General features: G+C 34.9%; 1 protein-coding gene across 1 annotated transcript in view; it reads left to right on the forward strand.

Annotated features, from left to right (window-relative positions):
• The window catches only part of AP3B1 (adaptor-related protein complex 3, beta 1 subunit), a gene marked incomplete at both ends in the record, with an annotated part of 86,273 nt that overhangs the window by 19,847 nt on the left and 39,392 nt on the right, over positions 1 to 27,034 (forward strand). The window contains 8 exons of the mRNA XM_009582507.1: positions 4,874 to 5,050; positions 10,316 to 10,502; positions 11,463 to 11,593; positions 13,800 to 13,911; positions 15,298 to 15,454; positions 18,181 to 18,355; positions 25,969 to 26,041; positions 26,885 to 26,991. Coding sequence (XP_009580802.1) covers positions 4,874 to 5,050; positions 10,316 to 10,502; positions 11,463 to 11,593; positions 13,800 to 13,911; positions 15,298 to 15,454; positions 18,181 to 18,355; positions 25,969 to 26,041; positions 26,885 to 26,991 — 1,119 coding nt within the window. The remainder of the gene's footprint in view (positions 1 to 4,873; positions 5,051 to 10,315; positions 10,503 to 11,462; positions 11,594 to 13,799; positions 13,912 to 15,297; positions 15,455 to 18,180; positions 18,356 to 25,968; positions 26,042 to 26,884; positions 26,992 to 27,034) is intronic.

Here is a 27,034-nt window from a genome sequence, read left to right on the forward strand (position 1 = left end):
TTTGTATTTTCTCATATAAACAAGCTGCAGTAGTCTCCAAATTAGTTTCTGCCTTTTTCTTTTTGGAAAAATAATTTATGATGGTACATTGTACTCAGTAGAGATTGCTTTCTGGGTGATGGGAATCTTGTCCTGGTGATTTTTCTCCAGACTTTCTCTATATAGCACTACCAAGGCAGGTTTTTTTCTTTTCATAGCTGGTGAATTCTTTTGATAGCTGGTTTTCATTACAGACTTATTCCTAGTTCCTTCTAGAATATGAGTGAGAATATGAGAGAAGTCTGAAGTGTTTTTATAATCTAGAGATGAGGAGGAACACTTTTTGATAGGATAAAGACAGGATAAGGAGTTGCAAATTTAGAGGAAAAATAAGATAGATGTATGTAACTTTGAAGAGCTTACTACTGTGTGGGGAAAAACATGTCACTTATGGAAGCAATTAAGAATTGCTAATTACTGATTTGGGTTGGGATTTGTATTACTAGAGTAGGTGACTGGGAGTTTTTGACACTGCTATGTCTATTCATCCAACAATAACAAACTTCCTCTGCAGTATTCCTATGTAAATACTGCTTATTGCTATGTTTCTGATATGGCTTCACAGCAGAAGTGGCTTGCTTGCTTTAATTAAGTTCTCCTTTCCCTCAGTGTTGGGAAGGTATCACATGGTATGACATTCATACGTTCATATGTATTCCAGTTCTGCAAGCTTCAGATTTCTAGCCATATTCTTTTCCCTAGGGTACACTTTAGTAATGTATTTTTAAACCTTTATGTAAGTAGCCTTAATAAACAATTCTCATAATTTGATCATTTTTTTACTTGCTCTAATACCTATGTAATGTTTTAGAATTTGAGAGGAATATGTGGCTTTTGGGACATTGTGTCCAGGGACACTGTACACTAAACTTGAGACAAATATTCTGCTTGAATAAAACACAATTTAAACAAAACCTGTACACTATATAAGAGGTGGCAGTCATCAGTGGAGATCCTTTTTTAAAATAGTTTTATGTGTAGAGATTCAAATAATGGAGGAGTCCTTGAAGGTCTACCATTTGAAAACAAAAAACCAACACTTGTCTTTTACTCCTGTTCTTTCCTGTGTGCCTTTTCTTCTTGCTGCCAGGCTGACATTTCACATCAACTTCATCCCTCTTTCCATTTCTGATTCCGAGTAAAATTTTAAAAATTGCTAGCTATGCAAATTTTCTTCTGGAGCAGAGAGTTAGACCCCATTTGCAGTTTGAATATCTCCTTGTTTTGTGACAAGTGAGGATAACCTGAATTAGCAATTTTAAGCTGTACTTTAGCCTAGTCTTTCTCTAACTGCTCTAAGTAACCAAAGTCTTGCTTTGAGGGGAGAGGGTCTGGCTGGTTTTTATTTTTTATTTTTTAACCATTTATTTATTTTCTTCTAGAAATAGAAGACCCCATAATGGGTTAAAATGGCGGTAGAAACTGCCTTCTGATATTAAGGCTTAAAAAGTGCACTTAACCCCTTGCTCAGGGCATATGAAATAAAACATCAGGCAAAGTAATTTACAATCCTGTTTGCCTTTGAGGATAATGCAGAGCAGGGCTGAATAATGAAAGTATTATTTCCTGCATTTTTGTCAATTCAAGGTCCCTATTTAAGCTATACTGGAAAAGGCAATGAAGGTCTAGAAGTAGCTTCGTTTCTTATTTGCTGTTTTGAATGCCCTGGAAACAACGGCTGCAGGAGCATGCACTTGATATTACATGGTTGAGGACTTGGAAGACTTAAACAGGGAAAAAGAAATCTGAAAATATTGTGTGATTTTGACCCCAAATGAATCCAGTGACACAGAAACATTGGGTTCATCAGTTCGACATACACTTTTCATTAAAATGGCTTCAACTCAGGGTTTGATTCAAAAACTCTCTAATTGATATTGATTCTTGTTGCACAAAATTGTATTTAATGTATACAGTATTTACATAGTAAGTTAACCACCTGGTTAAAAGGCAGAATCTCACGAGAAATTTCATCTGTCTTCCATTGTCGCTATTGTTCAAATTAGGCTTTGTTTAGTCTATATTTTTTACATTCTAAAACTAGTTTATTATTCTAATAATTACATTTTACAAACTGGGAAAAAACTTTAAAGAGTAAAACACTGCGCTTAATTGCACACTTTTTAAATATATTTAAATATATTTCATTATGGTTTTAAAGTGTAGTCCTGGGTTTTACTAGGAAAAGTACAATACTGATGTTTGTCTTTCATAATTAACGCTATTACTGAAATTGGTCTGCTCTGTGAGCTATTTTTGCGTTATTAAAAGACAATAATAGGAAGAAGGATGTTTCTAATAGGCTGCTGCCCAAACTGCAGTACTTGGTGATCTCTTGTAGAATTCTAATACTTTAACAAGTCTGTAATGAAATATTTTAGAAAAATAAATCTAGCATAACTGAAATCTGAAGATGCCTATATATTCTTATTTAGAGGTATCTATCTGTACAGCAGGCAACTTGAACTGCTCCAATACTGGAAAATTTAATGTACCACTCAATTACTATTCTTTAGCCCAATTTAAAATAATAGATTGGGAGTGAGGTCTTAATGCAGTGTAACCTTTGGAACATTAGAAATAACCTCTTTGCGTTCTGAAATCAGTGTACAGTAATGGCATCAGTCTTACCGTTTCGCAGGTGAACATATTCTGACTGCATTTAAAGTTTTTATACTTCTCAGTTGTTCGGTATCTTGTTCCCCTCTCTCACACTATAAGTTCCAAGGCCATTTAAATTTTTTGTCAATTCACTAAAAAAAATTCATCTGTATCTCAGTCAGTATTGACGTATATTTATGTATGTTAAATCATTATGTTATATCACTCTCAGTACATTATGTTACCTCTACCTTAAATATATTTTCCATGTTTAGAATTGGCATCTATCTCTTGAGGGGATTTTTTGTTGTTGTTGGACTCTATATTCTGTCTTTCCATGATCTGGTTGCTTTCTCTTTCAGCAGAGGCAGTCCTCTATTTTGCCCATGACATGCCTATTTATATTTTTGTTGGCATGTGTATTTGCAACAATGTGAAGTATAGAGGGGCAGATATTGTCAGCTTGACTTTATTCAAAGCTGCTCCCAAACTTTCTTATGAACTTAATTAGTATTTCTTTAGTATGGCTTAGTGGGCCATTTATTAGAGACTGTGAACCATAGTTTGGGAATTGCTATCCTGAACTCTGGTAGTTTACTTGCATTTTTTACCTTTTATGAATGTAACTGGAAAGCAGTACTTTCAAACTTTATGTGTATACAGGGTAGGATATTTAATAGTTGGTTCCCATTGTAATTCTGAGAAATAGATACTCCTATATAAAAACCTGACATATGCTGGAAAAGTAATTAAAACATCTATAAAAGATGCTAAGAATTAGTGCTTTCAGAACCACAATGCTGAATTTCTAAAGCTTGTTTCTCCTGTAAATCTTACCTAAGGCAGAACTCTCGCTAGCTTAAGTGTAAGCTTATTAAAAAAGATCACTGTATAGTGTAGGGAGTAATGGAAAGTGTTAGTATAAATGTTTTTTACTTTTTTTAGAAAAAGCAGCAAAATTAGCTGAAATTGCAGTTACAGTTGGAAGCTTTCCTTTTTTCTAAACTACAGTCAGTCATTTGATAGGATAGAACAGTGATGGTTTTTTCCCTAGTACTTCAACATCTGTTGACCAAGACTCTGTACAGAATGCAAGAGCACCACAGTCTGTAGACACTATGCAAGACATGCTTCTGCCTAGAAGAATTTTCTCATCACATACTTTCTTCCTTCCTCTCAAGGAAGGAGAACAATGTTTTCAGGGAGGAGAACAATGTTTTCAGGGAGGTATGTAACACAGATGCAACTTCTAATTTAACCACTGGGTAATATAGGCTAGCTCACCTTTGAGAGGAGTGTGTGTATATTATTTCATTTAACTCCTAAGTACTTCTAGCTAAACTCTGTGTGGACCATGAGCTTCTGTTTCCTTCTGTGCTTTTCTATTTTGCTTCCCCTCCGTCTGTGACAGTATTGTGCTTTTGAAGTTGGTGCCATACTCTGGGAGTTCATCTGAAAACTGCTACTGCAGGTTATTTCAGTGAAACAGTCAAGTAGCTCCAAAACAAGAAGACCTGTGTGACGTTTCTGGTCAGAGTGTTTTCAGTTAGGGAAGGGTTAGGGTTAAAGGGTTAGATCTCCTTAACCACTTAGGGGTTAGATCCTATTCAGTAATTGAGAACCCTAATTTTGAACTCCTATCTCTCCAAAATTCTGTATTCAGATGGTCTTGGACATTTTAAAAAATACGAATCTTACTCTCATAACATTTTAAATAAAAATGAAGGAAATATAGCAATAGTCTTAAAGAAATTCTTGTGCTTTTAAAGTAGATAGGCAGGATTTGAGGAAGCTGTATTGTTGGAAACCATAACTACATGAATATAGTCACAAAAAAAGCACAGTTTTGTTTCAACATGGTGTTTAGCGTAACCTGGTGGCAAGAATTCCCAACCACACCTTGAAGGCTTGGATTCTCTTCCCAACTGCCACCAGCTTGTACTGTGAACATGAACACGTCACTTCTGTGTGCCTCTGTTTCCATTCCTGCTCTGTTTGTCTTGTCAACTCATAATGCATGGTTTTTGGGGGAGGATCTGTATCTTACATTTGTATAAATATTCAGTCTACCGCAGTGGCCGTATTGAACAGTATTTAATTTGGGTCTCTATTTCTTGCATGGCAATTGTCTTTAAACAGTATTTTGTTTAACTGCTTACTGAACACAGACACATACAAGTACACAAGTGGTCTTTGTGAATGTATTAACTTAGAGTGCACAATGTTTTCTCAGGTTCCGGTAGCCAGAGCCAGCATTCTCTGGCTCATCGGCGAGTACTGTGAACGGGTTCCAAAGATCGCACCTGATGTTTTGAGAAAGACAGCCAAGAGCTTCACTAATGAAGATGACCTTGTGAAGTTGCAGATCTTAAATTTGGGTGCAAAACTCTATTTAACAAACTCAAAGCAGGTAAGCTTAAACTCAGAAGCGTGTGTATTTAGAGTCACAGTAGATTTTGTACAGTCTATATAGATCAGTGGTGATTTCTTTTGTATAAGTAACCAAAACTAGTCCATATTATTCTACGAAGAAAAGCTGAACATCAGTTTTCAAGAAATCTAACAGACTAAATCTAACCGTGAGTCTTTGAGTATGTGCTGGATTGTAAATATGAATGTAGTCATGAGATCACTCTTTTTTCCCTCTTTCTTTCTTGGGGAAATTGTGGATTTTTTAATTCACATAAGTAGGAAAGATTTGTGAATTGTATTACTAATACCAGATAAGAGATTTTCCAGATGTGATTTGCTGTTTTCTGGATGTAAGACCGGAATTTTCAAGGGAGTACTGTCAATTTGAACAGGAATCTGCTCATTTTTTGTTCAGGATATCTAAAAGGAGATGCCAGCAAAAGGCCTCATTATGTCTTTCCATTAGTGCTCATCTTAAGGATAGTAACTGCTTTCCCTTTTTTTGTATTTCTTGCTATTTCACTTTACCTTGTGGAGAGGGTGGGTTTTGATCATCTCTAGTAATAACGATAATTTGAAAATGTCAGATAGTACAAAAAGGTGAACTTAGATCTCGAGGCAGCTGAAAACAATAGCTGTGAGAGGTGCCAGTTGCCTCATTCTTCTCAATGACAGCACTATGGACTTCGTCGCTCTCTGGCTATGGAATATAGCACCCTGATACTAATTTTTCAGAGTAATTCCAACTGCTGCTGTAAAAGGTTGTAAAATCAAAGATTTTTTTTTTTCCCCAATGTAGAAGAAATATATTGTCTGAGATGTATACACTTTCCTGGAATGCTGGACCTCTTTGTTTTACAACAGCTTAGACAGCAGAGGGTCTCGTACCTCTACAACTGTGGTGTCTTCTCATTCCTTGAAAGTTATATCCAACTGCAGGCTTGATCTGTCTCAGACTTTATTCTGTAGGGCATGTGGGAGATGAACTGTCTTGCCATGCATTCAGATAAGAATGAATGCTTGTCCTTTGCTTATGCAGTCTAAAATGGGGCAGTAACAGAAGGTGACTTCTTTCTGTCAGTGCTCATCTTAATGAAAATGCTGACTGAGGTAAGGAAAGATTGGTTTGGTTATCTAAACTTTCTCCTTTTGGCCTATTACATAATATTTACTAATTTTCCATATAATTTTTGTCATTTTACACTGATATTTCCACAGCATATTTGGCCAAAATTCCTTTGCCTACAGGGAGGTGATGATTTCTGTGATGCTCTTTTTCCAGTTTCACATGTTAATACATTTTAAACCGTCATTATAACTGTTGCATAACCCTTTATTCAAATATGGTAATGATGATAAAGCAGAAGAAACTGTCTCCTGAGATGCCTGTTAAATGATGAATTTCATCAAAGTGTGTTTTCCTTTTTTAGCTTTAGGCTGTGGAAAAATAAGTTGATTTCTCAAGTGGTCAAGCTATTCATATACAAAATTCTAACAGAGCAGGTTGATGACTTGGTTTGATTCAAAGCTCCTTCCAAACTAGAATATGATGGTTTTGTCTTTAGGAGCTGGCAACACTCTTCCTGTACCTCCATTCTTATTTCCAGGAGTAACTCTTCTTTACTCACTCAGTATTAAAACATTTCTTTCTGGACTGATTTCAGTTCCTAAAACGTCTAGCCATTTTTCAGTCTAATTTTTCATACTTGAAGGCAAATCTTGTACACTTGACTGCTCAGTTGTCAATCTGTCCATCTCTCCTCATCCCCATGTTTTCTTCCTCCATATCCTACCCCACCACGTAATACTTTTTTGAATCCTATGTCAGTTTCATCCAAAGTCAATGGAGTTGTGAAAATCTCAAAGATACAATGTCACTTTATTGAAAAGTAGTGGTAGAATAGCCAAGAGAGACTAAACACCAACCAAACAGACGAAAAGAGCTCTTTCCCCAGGTGAGGGAAAGGCAGGTAAAACTCATCTGTTAAGTCTTGTTAGGAGAAAAGCACAAAATTCTGGAGGAAATAAGACTTTGTTATTTTTTTCCTTTCTGTAAATACATTATTTTATTTGCTGATAATTTCCTTTGGCATATGTTCAAATACTTAATGCAGCACATTCTCAGGAATGCTTTATAAGATTCAGGATTTTTTATAATTTCCAATATCCTTTAAATCTTGTGATCACCCCATGAATTTTCAAAGGCTGTTTATAATTTAAGGAAGAGTTTCAGGTTCAATCCTATCTGGACAATATATAATAAGAACAGACTTTCCTCTGCTTGTCTATGTTGTTTGGTAAACTTGCATCCTTTTTTTATCACTTAGGGACATAAAAATCCTTATGAATATGCTAGATAGCTGTCTAAAGGGAGCTCATATAAGAGAAAGTATTATGCAGAAAATATATCATCTAATTGACATAGCTGTTTCTTGCATATAGCAGGAAAAATAAAGAGATTTTGATGCGTTTCTGTTGTGTAACACAGTAGGAGTCCCACCAGAAAAAATCCCGAGTAGTCCTAGTGTGTAAATAGATTTGTCAAACATGTTTCAGCACAATAAATATCTTACGTATCTAAAGAATCAAGTTACTGCAAGATAATCATATCAAAGAGTGGATAGCTGTATCTCTCCCATTGTAGAGCGTCATCTATCACAAGCTGGTGATACTTGTATTATAAAATTTTTCAAGTGGGGATCTACCAAAAGGTTAATTGCTGCTAATATAGGATAGGCATTAAATTCTTAAATAGAACCATTGCCACTAGTTCTAGTTCTAGAAAATTCTGGAAATGTTGCTGAAGGATGACTTGAAGTATACTTCTCATATTAGCCAAACCAAAATGTACAAAAAATAGTAATAGATTCTAACAGTGCAGGGATAAAAGAAATGACATTATGAGTATGTCCAGATAACAGGCAATGTTGACATATCACAATAAACGTGTTATATCACATATCAGAATACTTTGTCTTACTGTTCTATGAAGCCATGGTGTGCAGATTCTGTCATATTTCACCAAATTAACGTGCTTGCTCAAATAATTTTCAGCTTCTTATGGATATTCCTTTGTTGGAAAAACTGATGTGTATTCATTAGTTTATTTTTTGTTTTTAATTAAAATGAATTGTTTCTATTAGCTACCTCCATGTAGAAAAGCTTTACTACTTGTTTGGCTGCATTGCTGTAAGACAAGAAGAAAAAACAGTGTTTTCTTGCAGATATTTTAGGGGAGAAGAAAGGGAGGAGGAAAAGGGAAAGGATCATGGAGAAAATGATCCCATTGAAAAAATGCAGTCTTTCAGGATCAACTCTTTATCTAATTCCATCAAAGCTCACTGAAAAAGTGCCCACCATGATAGCAAGGCCCTCAACTTTTTCCATCCCTATAGCAATTCACAAGCAAAGATCACTGTGTTTGATGATCCGTTCTACTGAGCTTTCTGCCATGACAGTGAGGAGTCTTGTTTTGTTTTACAGAGAAGTGATGGCAAAAGCTGCAGGAGGTATCCCTCATTTAGTTTAATTCATGCTACCTGGGAACCCTCCCTTCCAATTCCATTTAGATTGAACAGCATAAGTCCTGCATGAGTGCAGATTACGTATGTTCTGTCTGATGCAGTTGTTTAAAATTTTATACCTTGATATAGAAATAGCTGCCAATAAGCTGTGAAATACATATGGGAAAGTTTTACCTTTCCCAGAGCTAAGGCAATACCTTGGGGGAAAAAATATCTTTTCACAGAACCATCTTTGGGTGTCAGAGAGAAAAAAGAAATGAAAAATGAAAGCTTTTTTAAACTATGCTTTTACTATTGTTTTAATCTAATATGACTGATTTCTTCAAATCTTTGGTACCATAGGGTATTTTGTGAAATGCTTGCATACATTGCATTGTATGTGGTTAAAATTAAAACCATTTCTTGTTTACTGTGTATTTCACTTACAGGAGTTAATCAATATTCTGAAAAAGTATTTTTACATCTCTAGAAAAAATTTCAACTTGCATCCTCAAGGTGGAAATTATTAAACTGAATTTTTCTTAGCAAATTGCACATAACAAAATTAACTGGGTTTGGGGTTTTTTTACATATTTTTCTGCTCACGTGATTGAAACTGTGTTATTGTTACAACAGTAGCATGATAAAGAAGATACATATGTAAGGTTGTTTCTTTGTATAAAGAAAAGAAATCCTCCTTGGCAATACATTTTTAACCCTGTGTTATTCATCCATGCTGAGTTGAAATACTAAAAATTTACTTCCATATGATGGTATGTTATTTTTGCTCTTTTTCCTGTTTGCTTGTGTATAAAGAAAGTGGCATACTTCTTTCAAATGTATCTAATGGATACAAGTCTGTCCAGCACTATTGTTCTGGTTACACTATGTTATTTCTTCTGAGATACTGGGAAAGTCTCCCTGATTTTTTATATTCTTTTTTCAGTTTTATAAATTTAACTGAATTATTAAAATTATTTAATACATGTTAATATTCTCAGACATCAAATTAGGAAGTCCTATTATGCTGTAAAAAGCTGTGATAATATAAGTTGCTCTCTTACATAAATAAATAAATGACCGATATTACTGGAGGCTTTAAGCTTCAAGAAAAAAATGGAAGAAGTCTTTTATCCTGGTTTTTAGAGGGCATCAGCAGCTTGCTTTTATGAAAAAGTAACAGCTAAATGCACTGCAAATAATTTGCAGTAATCCAGTTCAGTGATTCATGTGTCTGCTTTAATGGGTCATAATTCAGGATAAAGTAACTGAGTGCAGTCAGAGTGCAGACACTGCTTATGCCAGGGACAGTATCTCTTCATAAAACACACCTCAGCAGAAGCAGTTTGCCAGCCCCCTAATACCCTCTGATGTTTTGATGTCCTGCATATTTTTCCGATTAAGTTTTGAGTGCCATGTTTTTAGTTGTATTTCCACATTCATTATCCTCACGTAGACCCTTCAGCGGGTTTGCCATATATGATTATTTTTTTAATGATGCCTTTCTTTCCACTTCAGCAGTTTAATAATCTAGCACATGGCTGCTTCTCAGTACTCAGCATTCACCTCCCCAATACAGAAGAGGACATGTGCTTTGGCTTCAGAATTCCATTTGCAGCTTTAGAAATGCATATTCCCTGTGGAACAACATTTGTTTGACATAACCATTCATTTTTATTACCTCTTTAAATATGTTTATCCAGAGTTATCAATAATCATAAATAACTTGTATTCTGTTCTTGTCCTGTTCTTTTCCACAGACAAAATTGCTTACCCAGTACGTATTAAATCTCGGCAAGTATGATCAAAGCTACGACATCAGAGACCGTACAAGATTTATTAGGCAGCTTATTGTTCCGAATGAGAAGAGTGGAGCTTTAAGCAAATATGCCAAAAAAATATTTCTGGCACAGAAACCTGCCCCATTGCTTGAGTCTCCTTTTAAAGGTATAACTGCCAAAATCATTTGGTAAATGTTCATTGTGTAAAGGAATGTGGCAGCCTATTCTATTTCAAATATGCTCACAAATTCTGTCACTTAGCAAATACAAATGATTAATATGCAAGAGAACTCGCTCTGCTTAGTTGCTTTTCAGCAAGCAAGGTTTGCATGGTGCAAACACAGTGCATTTCTCTGATGATAAACCCTGACAAACTGATCCATTTCTATTCATGTGGCTTTTAAATTTGATTTAAATAACAGAAGGTGTGTCTTTTGAGGAAAACTATTCTTCAGTTTAGGAAAATAGCTCTACTCTTTTATCTAGACTTTAATAGAAGATTGTTAGTGTGAGTATTGCAAATGTTTGATGAATCTGAAATAAATTGAATCTCAATAGATTAGGTTTTTATTATTTTTCTCCAAAGTCATAATTTTCCCTTTGCATTTTCCCTGTCTTTTTACAGGTAAGAACCATTGTCTGTCTTCTCAAATTAAAAGGTTATCAGGTTATCTTAATTAAAAAGGCTCTGTTATTGTGATGATTTGCAATTTTAATTTTCATACTTACTTAGTCCCAGTTTTGAAGCTCTAAAAGGAGCTCCATTTTGAAGAAAAACTATTAAAATTCTGGATGTGTTTGTGCCAAGACATGTATATGGATTGTTTAACTGTGCTGTCATTCTTAATATTCACAGTAAAGTAATTTTTAGAGAAGCTACATTTCAGAGCAACACCTCTAAACACACTGACTGATTAGCTTTTTTATTGACCATTATGGGGGAGATTATTGTAATCTATGGACTGAAATCAGTTTTTTGACCTATGAAGAGCTTCCTAGTTTATATTTATTCCATGACATTTGAGGTAATATAATGGCAATTACCTTTAGCCCTGATTAAGATTGCTCTTTGTGGTAGAGCTCATGGTGTTTGTGTATTTCTCCCTTCCCCCCTTTTTTTTAATAGATCGGGATCATTTCCAGCTTGGCACCTTGTCTCACACGCTGAACAGCCGAGCCACTGGCTACCTGGAGCTGTCCGACTGGCCAGAGGTGGCACCTGATCCCTCTGTCCGAAATGTTGACGTAGCTGAGACGGTACGTCAGCATCATTAAAAGTAACTTTGCTGAAGGCACTCATCAATATAGAATATTAGCCTAAAATACAAGTATTTAAATACTGTCTGTATGCTGTACTGAAAAGCGTTGATGCATTGTAAACATCGGTGTTGCTTATTTTAGCTTGAAAGTGGAACATTTGGAAACCTGCACAATGCTTGCTCTTTTGTTTTCAATGAGAGAAGTGGATCAACTGTAGGCCGCTTCTGCTTCACTCGTGGATTAAATGGGCTTTTTTCCCCTCTGTCTCACTTTTGATTTCATACCTCTTTGCTGTGCTGCCGTATGTTAATTGCTGTTGACAATGAGTGTAGCTGGACTACCAAAGTAGGAGGAGAGCAGAGGTTTGTTCGTGTACAAATCCAAGTCTAAACAGAAAAACGTAATATAAACAAAATGCAGTGGCAAGGGAAAAATTACTTATGTTTCAACGTGTGAAGTTGGAAGAGACCAGGGTTTACATTTCAGATCATCTGGAGAGAATTAGGAAAGTTTATAATAGGAAAATGTTATCTATTAGTGCATTAGTAATTTGTTGATATTACAGGGCTGGTCTTCTACTACCAATAGCTTTTTGTTACTGGATTGTAAACTCTGAGGCAAAGTCATGTTCTGGTACCGGAGTTGTGATTTATGCATCAGGTACCACAGTCCTACTAAATGTGAGTGAAAGTTATTGAACGGTAACAGAAATATAAATGTATTGGAATATAGCGTGCTGATGGTGCTCCTGGAGGTATGCTGTTGTAACAGGTATACCCAGAAAAGCATTTGGTCCTTGTCAGGAGCCAACTTTTACAGTAAATTGCACATGAATTAATTTGCGTATAAGATGTTACGCATACAATGGGTAGAGAAAATTCTAAAAAATAGATATGATTGGCAGAAGCCAGTGAACAGCAATGTGGTAGAACAAGCATTTCTCCTTAATACTTTAATTTGTCTACCTTCTTACATACATTTCAGGAAAAGAGGTATTTGTATACAGACTTCTGAAAGGTTTTATGGGGAGAATCTGAAGGCAATCAGCTGAAGCAGGGGATTATAAATGATAGGGTTGGCATGAAAGAATGTGTGGAGGCACCTTTGTCCATAGAAACAAAAAGTATTGCAGGAAATTGATCAAATGGAGTAACATCCATCTACAACATAATAGAAAACATCTCCCTCCAACCATTTAAACCTCAAAACAAACATGAAAATCCTTTCCCCATGTTTTTTTGCAAGTATTTTCTTTGGAGAGTGTCTCATTGTCATTAATTTTATGGTTCCTCTAGTACTGCATGTGCCTACATAATGTATGTGAGTGAGGCTGACTTGATAAGCTGCAATCCACAATTAAATTGTCATTTATATCCAAAAGAATATTGGCTTTTTAAAATACCGGTTGCTGGGTGGAGCATTACAAAGCTTTAACATCTTTTGGTGTTTAAGAGGAAGCCAGTGTGTCTCTAGAGCTGTACACCATTGCAGGTCACTGTTAGAACTATTTCAAAAGTTAGCCTTATTCCAGATCAGACTGGTCACTGAGGCAGACCTGTATCACTCTGTTGATATAGTTTTCTGCCTATTTGTTTTTTTGCTGGCCTGAGTTTTTCTTCTGCTTCTCTAGTAGTATAGAGAGGGATATGGAAAGAAAAAAAGTCTGGCCAAAATATTGCCACGTTCTAGTGTTCTCTTGGTGGTAAGAATTATTTTTATTTGGAGAATTGCAAAGGAAGTGAAATATAATTCCTCTGTGGCTGCTGGAACTTCTCCTGCCTGCTGGGTCCATATCTCTTTTTCCCCCTAAAACTTGGGATGATAAAGGTGGCAACTAGCCATATTTACCCTTCATTCTAGTCATAGGCTAAACTCAGCTGGATCTAGAGATAAAACTCTCAGACTTCAGGTTCTTTTGGCATAGAAATTTATTTATGGTTACTGATACTTTTGATCTGCCTTAGTAAATCTTTTTCTAGACTCTCAAATAGACACATCTTACCTTTTATAGGTATGTACAAAACTTTCAGATCTCCTAATTGTGTAGAGTAAGAGAAATTTAATAGTTTCTCTTGACTTGCTTAGAGGATTTATTTAGAAACTACTTAATACTACTACCACAAGTGCTTTTCTTTGCTGTGTTGTGCGTATATTTTTGTATTGCTGGTTGTAAAAGTAAACTTAAGTTGAAATTTATTTACAGGCAAAGGAATGGACTGGAATTCTAGGTAAGACAAAGAAAGAGAAACCTACTGAAAAGTTCTACTCTGAGTCAGAAGAGGAGGAAGATGAGTCTGCCAGTACCAGTGCATCAGGTAGGTGTTTGGAAAGCAACTTGCATCTCTGCAGGAGAACTGTATCTTCAGAACTGTCCACTACTTAAAAAGAATCAGAAAAAATTTCTAAAAAAGCCAGAGCTATGTATAAAATCAGGAAATCAGGGGGAAAAATTTACATTCACTGTAGCTGTGCAGTAACTGCTAATTTTACACGTATGGCTTGTGTGTTTATTAAATGAGTTAGACTTTGCTTTGTTTCCCAGTTAAAAAAGCTGGCATGATATTTTCATCCTGCTTTGAGTCTAGTAAGAGTAGTGAGTTTGTAACTCCAATTAAAACTAAAGGCACCTAACTTTTTGCGGGAAGAGTGCACATATGCTTGGTGGTTGGGAACCATAAGTCTTGAATGTTTTTTGGAATTGATTGTTGATGAAGTACTATTTTGATACCTGCTGTGTTGATAAATGTCCAAACTTATTTATCTATATAGTCTTTCATGGAGTTTATTCAGTAAATTGTATTACAGTATTGCTCTCAAGTTCAACACGACATTTTCTATTTATTACAATGGGAACGATGGTGATGGAAAAGATAACTGACAGTTGCCTATCAAGTTCACTGAGCAAAAGTTCTTTTGATCAGTCTCCCACTTAATGCCAGATAGGCAGTTCCCCAACACAGCCATTTCAGTAGATGTTAATGTAGTTCAGATGTAGTGAAGAATATCTCCCAGGTCTAGACTTCAGACACAGAAAATGTTTAGCATTAGAGACTTAAAAGAATTATTAACATCTAATGGAATGGAAGAGGGGCACCTTAAAATCTGAATATGGAGCTTCTTTCCTCTCATTCTTAAACTGAGGAAATATTCAGAAGAAGTGCTTAAGAATTGTATCACTGAAATTAATGATCTCTGAAGCAAGAAAAGAATATATTCACTTCAGATATTGGAGTATTTGGCAACTATATGACTAATTAGATGATAAATAATTTGTTTTGCATCAGTGATTCAATCACTGTCACTATCAGTGTTCAAGAACAGACTATCTAATTAAGCAATTGGTTAAAAAGATAATCTTTCAGTTAAGTGAATGTATAGATTAGAGAATTTGAGGTCATCTCCAACTCCTGATAGGTTTATGTAATTTTGAAGAATCCACATGCAATTAATTTATTATTGGGCTTTCTAATTTGGTAAAGTATAATAGTGTGTGCTGAAGAGGACAGGTCTTTAACCAATAACATTTTGTAAACATTAGGGGAAAGTGATTTTTTTGCCTGCTTTTGACACAAATAACGCTGAAGCTTGCAATTGGATCTTAAAATACTAAAACATTGTTTTATTTAAAAAAAAACTTGGATTCCTAAAATACTAATTATGCAATATTTAGAGAAAAATTGTAAGAGTTGTTTTTATTTCAGAGAGCGAGTCTGGCAGTGAAAGTGAGAAGGAAGATAAGGAGGAAGGCAGCAGTGATGAGAGTAGTGGGAGTTCTTCTTCCAGTGAAGAATCAACTGGCAGTGAATCAGATAGCAAAGAAAGTACTGCAAAGAAAACACCTAGAGCTGCTGATGAAAGGTAGGTATAGATTTGTATGGTTTTAATTTTTTGTGATACGAGCTGTTAAAGCACTCTTCCTGTAAACAGTCTGCTAAGCATTTAATTAGGCTTTTTTTGGGGTGTATTGGCCAAGGAGTGATGTTTCCTGTTTCAGTGTATGAACTGGGTTCATATTTTCATTAATCAAACTACTCTTATGTTTGGAATTAATTTCTGACTTCAGTAAAATCTTGTGTGGCTTTTTGAAAATTGATGTAACCTTGGGAGGCTGAATAAATGATCAAACAGTTGTGTGAAACACTTAATTACCTTTTGCAGCAATTTTGCTGAGAGCTAAAATTAAGTCCTTCAACACTTTGCCATTATGTAACTAAGACAATTGATTTTTCTAAATAATGTTATATTAAAAAGATTATGATCCAAATATTAAAGGCAAGGGCTGTGAAGGGAAACGGTCATAAGATATTTAAGTGTTAGCGCTTTTTAAGATTACCCATTATCAACAGCATTATTATGTATTAAAGTATCATTAAAATTTTGAGTAATTGGGGCTAATACCTTGGATTGTACGAATCTGTTTCTTCCACTGCTGTCAGCAAGTGGCCTCTGCAGACATGATCACCCTTTACTCTGTAGTCTGCTGCCAGCTCACTTGATGAGTTTGCAGCTCAGCTCAGTCGTGGCTGACAGCGCTGATTGGGGCGCAGTACGCACTCTGCTCCTTTTATTACAGACGGTAATTAAAGCAGCTCGCCTTGCCACTTCCATAACAAACACAGCATAATGCCCTAATTATGACTTTATTAATTTAAGTCAGGATTTAATGATTTTAAAAGTGATTTATATTGTTTTTCCTGTTCAGAACAAATGAAATCTGTAGGTTAAATTAATACAGGCTTTTCATCATCGCAAAGTTAAAAAGCTAGTTACCAGTAAATTCTTTTCATTAGAATAACATCTGAAATTTTAAGCAGTAAGGTAAACAATGATTACCCATCAAAACTGGCTGATGTACAATAAAGTAACATTTTTAATCTTCAAATCTAGTTTTAAAGATAAGCTAAAGATAAATTGTTGAAAAACAACTTACTTCATTTATATAATGGGTTCACGATAACTTATTTATTGATGCAGCTACAGCTTCTGTTCAATGGCAATGAAGGAAATGCAGATAATTTTGTCAGTACCTGTGTTATACATCATGAAGAAGAAACTTTAAACAGTATACACTAGTGAATTTTTATGTTTAGCTTATTGTCCTCAAACAAGTTTTTAGATGTATCATATTGAAACATAATTTTGATAGTACCTATTATTTCACCATGATTTTGACGATCAGATATGCTACATTAGACTGTTTTTGTGAAGTGTACTCTTGTTTCATTTTCAGCTTTGCAAGTTTCCAAGTTTGCTGCTTTCAGAAAAAAATGCTTTTGACTAAAATTTTGGGGGTTGATTTCAACCAGGCATTATTAGCATGGCTTAAATGTTAATATTGATTTTTAATAATTTTGATTAAATTTGATTTAGGCAATTCAGTCCTGGGAAGTTCTTGGGAGGAGGAAGGCATTGCCCTAACTATTGTCCATTCTGTCACGTTAGATTTTTCAATTCTCCTTCTCTGTATTTTTCCCTTCTAAAAGCATTGTTATCTCAAATAGTAATGCAGCATAGTACATTATTTTGTACTGCTCCTAAAGCTAAGGAAAAATGTGCAACAACTTAATTTGAGTCCAGAGGGACTCTTAATAGTTGAGTGGTCTGGATTTGTTTAATTATTGTTGACCTTGTTACCCTTCAAGCACTTTAGTAACCAATTTATTGTCTTGGGAAGGAAGCTGAATCAGGTGGTGTATGAAACACCTGATTTGGAAGTATAAAATGGTTCCTGCAGATCCAAGAACAGAGCGTTTTTTCTATATGCAATATTAATTTATCTGCTCCATGATAACTATTAGAAAATTTTCATTTCCTGCGATATTTCTGGGTAGTAACTTCCCCTGAGACAAAAGGGTAATCTCCTACTTGGTAGTTACAGTATTATTGGAAGTGAACAACGGAGATTTTAATAATGTTCAGTAGCTGTTAGCGCAGAGCAACATAATCCAACATTGCCAGGGTGAACAGAAATTTACTGTGTGAAGAATAGTGTCTCTGAAGTCCATTAGCTGTAAGGTACTCAGTATGACCAAAGGTGTTAGAATGCAATAGCTCGTATGTTTAAACTCTTCAATGGGTTGAAATATTTGTAGATATTATAGGTCTTATTTCTAGGTGGTTTGATTTAGAAGAATTAACAGAGGAATAAATTCAATGCATTGCTCTTTTTTTTTTTAAACAATATTGCTTTGCAAAAACATCTTATAACCCATCAAGATTCTGTTAATCATAGGTGGAATAGTCTGAAAGTTTCTTTATATAAGGGGGTGTCTGCACTTCTTTCTGAAATGTCACAAGCTTGGTGCAGGCAAGTAATATTTTAATACTTAATATGTTCACATTTTTGTTTGGCTGTTTCGCTGGTTTAGATTATATGTGATGTTTTATTGTGTAAGGTGATAGAACAATTTTGTGTACCGTTAAATAAGCTACTACTTCTGCCATCTTAGCTGAGTTTTTTATCATGAAGAAATACTGACTTAAAACTCATTTAATAAAACTGTGAAATGTTAACGTAGGATATTGCCTAAACAGATTCCTTTGGTGGTTTTACATGCCTCTTAATTTTTTTTTTCAATATGTAGTGATTCAGAAGACATTAAAAAGAAAGCAAAGGGGATCTCCAAAAAGAGAGGCACATCCAGTTCCTCTAATAGAGACTCCACTTCATCAGAAGAAAGTTCCTCAGACTCCAAGTCAGAATCAGACTCTAAAAGTGACTCTGAGTCTGGAAAATCTAGAAGTGCTACCTCTAGTAAGGTAAATTTTTTAAAAAAAAAAAAACTATAAAATACGAGAAGATGCATTTAACCATCTATACGTGTTTCTTTCTACAGGAATGGAGATGGGTAGTGGGTTTATGGATATCTAAAAAACAAAATTTCTGAAAAAAATTTCTGACCTTTCATGAAAAGACCAGTCCCAAAGTAGTTTGATAGTTTAAGCAAGTAAGAATATTTTATAACGAAAAGGATATGTGGGTTTTAATTCTGTTATATTTTTACTCCAGATAGATGAAGAATAATAGAACCTAATTATTTTTTTAGATTACTGGTGAACTGATGAAAGCATAGTATATGGGTAGTTCGCAAAAATAATATCCTGATTTGGGGTGATTATTATATTAGAATGGGATCTTAAAGTATAGCTACTACAGGATGTGGGTCCAACAGGAAGCGAAACCAAGAAACAAATGTTAGTACATTGTTTCTTAAGAGTTTGAAGACATTCTAGTAGAACCACTAGCTTTGTTTTAAAATTTCGTGTTAAAATTGAGAATAGCGCAGCTAATACATCTATACTTGAGGTGTGTACATAGATTAGCAGACTTAATATTCTTAATGAGTAATCAACTTTTTATTTCTCTCTGTGTTTGATAGGAATAAAGCTTATAAAGGGCTCTGTAACTTCAAATTGTATTAGCTTTCTTACAACATTTATGAAGTAGCAAACTTTCAAATACGTCTTTTTTAAATTGGATTCAGAAATGTGTGAGATGCAGAAGTGTTCAACAGAACCATGCATGTGTCAGATAAGTTTTAATTACTTACCTTAGTGAAGACAAAGAGGTTAAAAGTTCATTATACTCAAGGTAGCTTTATAGAGCTAAAGCTAATAGCATGAATTGGTTTCTGTTTCTCTACCTATCTTTCATTTAAAAAATAAATATATGAGGAACCTTATGCTTAATCTGTTAAGGTAGAAGAATAAAAGAATTTCTGAAACTTACCTGTGCATTTCTTTTTATATATTTTATAAAAATTTGAACGGTAGAATTGTAGCTCTGAAGTTTCCATATGATATATGGTTTTGAAAATTAGGTGATATTCTGATGCATTTTAAATTAAGCCAAGACATTTTGGTCAGGACTCCTGTACAGATTGCTGAATAGTCAAAACAGACATCGTTTGTGGCATTTGTTGTAGTTGTAGAAGCTGTGTGTTTTGAACAGTTAAGAGGGAAGGCTCTAACTTTGTTAAGCTGTTTCGGTGTGCATTTCCTTTAATTGAGGAGGTAAGGCTCTCTATTCCTCTAAATCTTGAACTTATGTTGTACATGGTTTTTGTTTTGTAACTTTATAGGTCCGCCTAGGAACTCTGAGTTGTAACCTTAACTTTTAATCTATTCCCTTCTTCTACCAAGTAGAACAAAAGATGAAGTGAGACTGTAGCATTTGAGAAACGGAGGTGTGTTTCCATGGTTTGATCATTGTTTTCTGCCCAAATACCACACTGGGTAGTGCACCTATGTCAAAGTTTTTTCTAGTAGAGGAGCCAAACTGGATCTTCCCAAAAAATGGTAGCACAACAAATGTAACCTAAATCCTCTCAGAATAAACTCCTTTGATGCTAGATGGGACATGAACTAATTCTAACAGTTTGCAGCTTCTCATATTAGCACAGTATTTTTTCACCAGAAAGTAATAGGTACTCTGACCTGCTGAGTTCTGAGCAGCCACTGCAAAACCGTATTCAAACAAAAGTGTCTTCTTTTTGCTACATTTGTCCATTTTTCTCAGGATATCAGTGCCATTGTTCATGATTTCTTCCACTACAGATATCTAAACTGTTCTGGTTCTTTCGCAGGGTGTGCGAGGACTACTAGCATAAAGAAACTTTTTGTATTTTAAAAGAGCAGTCAAGAATGTGTGAAGTCAAATATATTGAATAATATGAGAACCGGAATGTCCAAGAAGCTTGGGATTGTTTTGTCGAAGTCAATGGAAAATTGTCAAGCCCTTGGATTTTAAGAGAAGAGAAAGAATGTAGCAGTAGTCCTGAAGTCTTACTTGATTAAGAAGCACCTAAAAAGAAACGTGTTAGGAACAAAAAGTATTTATAAGCAATTGACAGAAGACTTGATCAGACTCAAAGGGTAGAACTGAAAAACTGCGAAGCTTTTAAACATCACAAAAAATATTAAAACAAATAGCAATGGGTTTATATGCATGGCAGCAAGAAAGGAAGTAAGGAGATTATTGAAAAGAAAAGATAGCATAGAGCTCACTATGCAAAAGCTAAATGTTCCTTAAATTCTTTTTCACTAAGAAATTAGTACATTTAATGTAAGGGCAACAAGCTATGGCTGATGGACTGTAAACAGCAATGATTATATATGAAGGGGGTAGGAGGGGAGTTAATTTAATGCTCTTGAAAGTAGAGGACTGTTTTAGTGTACTATATTAATCTCTAGGACCATGAAGTTAGTTTCCATTTAAGCCATGTTGGATGCCTACGTTGGTACTTGAGGTGTTCAATATAACTTGGTTATATTCAGAAGCATAATTGGATTAGGGAATGGGGGGGAGAATCGGAGGTATTTTGTGTCAAAGGTGATTGTTATGCTAACTAGCTTAATAGGTTTTTTGGAGAGAGACCTGTCTTGACCCCTGTGATGATAGGTGGAGCTAACTGATGATAACGTAGATAAGCCCTTCCAAGCTGGAAAGAAAAGCAGTTGTTAACAAACTTTAAATACCATTATAGAGAAAGTCTTGTATAGAGCCCTTGTGTCAAGGTACATTTTATAAGAATCACCCATGTTTATTTTATTTCCAGGAAAATCTTGGAATTTTTCTGCTTCCTACCTGGCTTCTTTTCAGGCCCAGGAGGCAGACAGTTTCAGCCAGCCTCTCAGAAATGCATGTTTTTATTCTGATAGATTTTTATTGGAAAAGCCATTGCTTATATTACTCTGTTATAGGGTATTCTTAATTTTGTCAGTGTATATGAGGAGAAGATTCATTAGGATTTCCTTTCCTTTTAAATAAAACGGAAAAGATTTTCTGAAATACATAGTGATAAGAAGTGTAGTTAGTAGGCTCTATTTTTATAGTTTGTCAGTTTGCCACACATTATGAACTATGTTACATAGCTGATGTTTTGGGTGGTGTTTACCGTTTTGTGTGTTTTGTTGGGTACTATTGCCATGTTCAGCAGAATTTTCATAATAAAAAAGGTTCAGTTACACTTACATGGGAGCTTAATTTGTGCATACATCCAGGCATTTACTGGTATTTAAAATATGTTATAAAAACTTCAGATTCTTTTTCCTGAATATATTATTAATGCTTTCATATTTTTTTTCTTGAAGAATCGTTTTGAAAAAGCTGTTGTGTTCACTGTAATTGAGCTGCAGTGAATAGAAAAGTCACTCTCTTGTACTGCAGTGTTTTATATCATTTTGAAATATGGATAGTTTGATGTGTTCAGATACATATTATACTCTAAGCATAAATACTGTAGAGCTAAAATGCAGATTTGAGGATGATGCATGTATAAGTATGTGTCTCTACAGTGGGATTTTAAAATCAGCTACTGTTGACCTCCTTATACAAGTATAATACAGTCACTCAGCTGTTAAAAACCTGATCCACTATTTAAAAAATATACAAAAACAAATTGTCTATCTTTCTGCCTGATCTCTTTTCAAGTGCTAACACAATGGAAACAGTGGGTGATCTGTCAATGCATTTGGATTGTCAATGATGGTTTTGTATAAATATTGGGAGGATAAGAAATAAAATTCGCACAGCAAAATATGATTTCATCTGCCTTTTCTCTGCAGCTCCATGGCTCATGCGGCGGTGTGAAATTCTCATTTTACACACTTTGCAGGCGGAGCACATGAATTATGCATTGAGCAAGAGAAATCTCCTGCTTCAAGTCCTATATGCATTTACCAGGTTCTATCTCTATTACCAAGATGAATTGCAAATGGAGAAATGTTTGATGGAATATAGCTTAACTTCTTTGTTTAGTATTCTGCTTTTCCCATAGTGGGCTCTCTTGGTAGGAAACTGTTTGGGTTATATTGTAGACTTAGTTTTTAAAAAAAAAGATGAAAAATTACATTACAGAGAAATGCCAGACACATCAGAGCCTTTTTATTGTCTTGATTTGGAATGCAAAGCTTTTTTCATTCAGTAGAAATATCTGTTGGTAGTGTTTGTTGCAGTCATTGGCTATTTATTATTCCTAGAAAGCCAATCAATTTTATTTTCTTGGAAAAAACCAAACTGAAAAATAATCGTGTTTGTAATAGGCAAGACCAATGTAAATAGATTTCCTTGGTGTTTTGTACAGAATTGCACACAATTAATATGTATACCCATTTATAGAAATATACGTTTAAATACAAAAATATTTGTGTGCAAATACGTATATGCATATATAGCATGCATACACACACATACAAATGGCTGAGTATTTACTTAAGCTTGACACACTTGACTGAAGTGGAAAATAAGACGTGATCATACTTTAACATCAGCTTTATCTTGATTTAGTTAGCTTCTGTTTTTACATTTCCCAGATGGTAGGGGGTTTTTTGTTGTTTTTTGGGTTTTTGTTTGTGGGTTTTGTTTATTTGTTTTTACAGTAAACTGATGTACTTAAGTACAGTATTCTGACAAAGTGTGCAGTGGAAGTTTTTCTTACCATGCATTACCTTGATGTAATGATTCTGTACTTGTGCCTTATCTTAGGACCAATTTATTTTATTTTGAAGTGTAAGAAATAAGTTCTCTTGAAGGATTTTCTCCTCCATTTTTAAAGATGAATTACGTAGTAGATTCAAAATAATATCAGTGCAAAATGCATTTTGTCTTACAAAATTACATATCAAGCTTTGTGATATGTACTTAGTACCTACTTTAGAGTGGCAAAATAAATAACAGAAAAAACAAACTAAAGCATACTGTTGGTTTCATTTGTGACATAGAATGTCCTATCTTAATTGTCTTCAGTAAACAGATTAGCGGTAAGAGGATTTCTTCGCTCTGACTCCTAATTTTTTTAAACGTGTTGACCTAGCAATGCTGCCATTGGCAGAACTGAAGCATATTCAAAATACTCATCCTTGTGCTATAGCTTCTAATGTGGGTGAGCCACTTCTTATAGACTTTACTTGGCTGCATAATAAAAGGGAATGGAGAAATCCCATCGCTACTGGAATAATTAACAAGTGTAGAACTCTAGCTAAAAATAACCTTTGAACCTTAATCATAGTTGAAGATAGAACTGTACCTTGTGGATAAGTGGGTGTAGGAAGTTAAAGAGTTCAGAAGTTGAGGGGTTTTTTTAAAAATATATTTGCATTTTGTTTAACCGTGGTCTCTTTTAGTATGTTCCAGCGTCTGAAGAGTTTGTAGTTTAGCAAAAAAGTTGTGATACATAGTTTATAGTAAAAGTGCTGTAGATAACAGCTAAACCCCTGATTCAGGGCTAAATATTCACCAAATGGTGCTATAAAAAGACTTGGAATTCATTAAAAGAATTGTCATGAAATTGTTTCTCTGACACTTCATAGACATGAATAATTCAAATAGAACCTGTAGCTTATGAAGTATACTATTTATCCTTTTTTCACAGATTTTAAAAAAAGTAGCCAAAAGAAAAGCTTAATGACTTGCCAATAATCACACTGGAAGAGAAAAATGAAGTCTGGTAGTTGTGACCAGAATGGAACTCAAGAGAGCAGGTTCTGCAGCAGAGTCCCTCACTAATTCTGGATACAGCGTATAAGGAATGGAATAACATTAGCACCATTTTAAAGATATTTTGTAATACTTCCTTTGTCCAGAGGAGTTTTGTGTTTCAGATAAATCAGTGATAATAGAACACTCAAATACCATAGTGATAAGGACCATTGAAGTATGTTGATTTAAAAATAATTTTTAAAATGGTGGCTTCCATTCTTCTCTGTCCACAAGATTCTTCTCCTCCCAGAATATCTAAATGATCTGTAATGATCACATAAGTGACTACTGTCTATTTGAGCCATGGGTTTATTGGAAGAAAATGATAAGCAATGTCATTTTGGCTCAAGTCAAGCCTGAGAGTCACTAACATCAATGACTTCAAATAGCGAGAACATTAGCTAGTGTCTTCCATGTTCTTTGGAGGGAACCGTGGAATTTCTCCCAAAATTGGAAAAAAATAGACTCAGCATTATTGTTAGTTTGCAACTAACCGTGAGGCTTGGGAGACTAGAAGAAAGAGAGTGCACCTTTAGAAAAGAGGGGTCATTTTATTCTGTGGTAATAGTCAAAGAAAGTGATTCTAGCTGCTGAGTTTCTGAGAGGACTCCAGGCTCCTGTAGGAATTTGTATCCTGACTGCCTGAAGAGACAGTGACAGCTTGCAAGTAATGCTCAAGAAATGGAGGCCCAGATGGGCGTACAAAGTTTTACTGATTTGTTTAGACCTGTTCACTTATTAGAAAAGGTAAAAGAATAATACATGTATATGCATTTAGCTGTCACATGCTGTTGGAGAGGACACTGATAAACTAGAAGGTTCACAGAAATATGACTCCTGGAAAGACTACGTTTAAATTACTTGCAATATCTTGGGTAGTGAGCAATGTCTTAAGGTCTAAAGGCAGTTGACAAATTCTCTGGAAGAATGACAAAGCCTTCTGTCTGGTGAGTGAGCCGTAGAGGGCAAAGGCAGAAGGAGTTCTTCAGCTGATCCAGATGAAACATGCTTAAGAGTGGGTAGGAATAGCATGATGACAAACTGCCTGATGAGCATCCAGCAGGTAACGTGTCCAGGTTCTGGCTAGAACCAAAGATCAATCCTTTTTACTAAACTACCCTATTGGGAGTCCATGTTGAGCTGTGACACACTAAATTCTGTCCTGAATCGTCACTGTCTAGATGTGTTCTGTAGGTATGACCAACACTCACTCTTACTAGATTTGTTTAGAACTTTTGATTTAGCTGTACTGAAACAAATTTTGTTGAAATACTCTCTTTGCCAAGTCACTGAGATTACTCTGTTACTGCTCTACTCTTAAAGTACTGCCAATCCTTATTATTAGAACTCATCTTAAGGCTTAAAACTGAAACATTTTTGGTGACAAAAATCAGCTTTTTGTTATTTGTCCAGCAATTAAGCAAAATCCCGGTAAATGATGGGACAGGATTCCATACACCTAGATAAGTGCAAATAACACTATTTTTTTACTGAATGGATTTTGTCCTGGTTTTCATGTGGAAACAGAAATGTTAGTACCCAAGTCTTTTGTCTTCAGAAAAAATGCTTCTATGTCTATTTTAGTGGTCTCCACAGAAGTGCCTGATCTGTCACCAAAAGTTTTCTTTGAGTAGCAACTATTCGTAATATTAAACGAAAACATGGGCTTCAGAGGAGTAAATGTAAATGAGGAGTAAACTCAAATAGGGAGTTTAGGTTCAGCTTACCTGTACAAAGAAATCTTTCTCACTAGGTGAATTCTCTGAATGCCAAGCCCTGAAAATGGACACATTTTTCTTTTACAACAGCGAAAATACACTTTGCTTTATAAAACTATTAAAGACTTTTCTTTTGCTGATATGGTAAAAGATGAAATATTCATGTATTTTGACAGAAAGAAGAAAAACCAGTACAAGATAGAAAAGCTCCAAATAAACAAGACGTGTTTCTCTTAGATTTAGATGATTGTAAGTATCTTGATTAAAGCCTCATTTTTCCCATGGCATAAATTCAATTCAGTTAATTCAATGAATTTTAAACATCTGAAACATTGATTCTGTTCATTTATCGTACCAGCTTCCTGAGGAAAAAAAAACCTGCTTAGACTATCAACTTATTTTTAAGCATAATTATTACAACACATGATTTTGTTTGTTTTAGAACTGAGAAATAGTTTCCAAATTTAGAATGTATTGGTATGTAGAAAGTGTATTTTGAGAATTTTTGTATGTCTGGACTTGTTTTCTGAAGTGGGCTTGTTTTCTAATGTGCCAATGGATGTTACTTACATAACATCTGTGCAACCTATGAACAAATTGTGGTACTAGATACTAAAAATCAAAATTTTGAAGAACAGATTAAAATGTAATCTTGGAAGGGTAGGGTAGAGCTGGCACTGTTTTTTAGCTATGCTTTGTAGTGCCGTTCTTCAGGTTTACTTCTATAGGTGCAACACATGTTAGAATTGCATTAATATGTACTTTGCACATAACTTGTAAATGAAGATGTGCTGCATAGTACGGATCAGACTGAAGGATAAAATAGTGGAAAAAATGGGAAAGAGGACAAGATATTTTTAATGTAAATAGCATGGTCTATACATATATCAGTTTTATTTGTATTTTCATTTATTTTGAGTGTCGGGGCTATATGTCTGAAAAAATAATCTGCTATTAAGAAATATATATACAAGGATAAAATAATTAGATCAAGACGTAAAACATTTTTACAGTTAATGAAAATAGCTCATTGTCCTTCCCAGTATTTTAAATTATTTTGAAATTAAGTATCAATTGCCTTTTTACTTCTAGTCTGTCCTGTGACAACTCCTGTGGCAGTTCCTACAGCAGCTGTTTTGTCCCCAAGTTTAACAGCAGACCTAGAGGGATTAAGTCTGTCGAGTTCATCAGTCATTGACGTAAGTAGCCTTTAAAAGGGGGGGGGGGGGGGGGGGGGTGGGG

This window comes from Fulmarus glacialis, unplaced genomic scaffold (genome assembly GCF_000690835.1).
Source record: "Fulmarus glacialis isolate BGI_N327 unplaced genomic scaffold, ASM69083v1 scaffold22067, whole genome shotgun sequence".
Classification (NCBI taxonomy): domain Eukaryota; kingdom Metazoa; phylum Chordata; class Aves; order Procellariiformes; family Procellariidae; genus Fulmarus; species Fulmarus glacialis.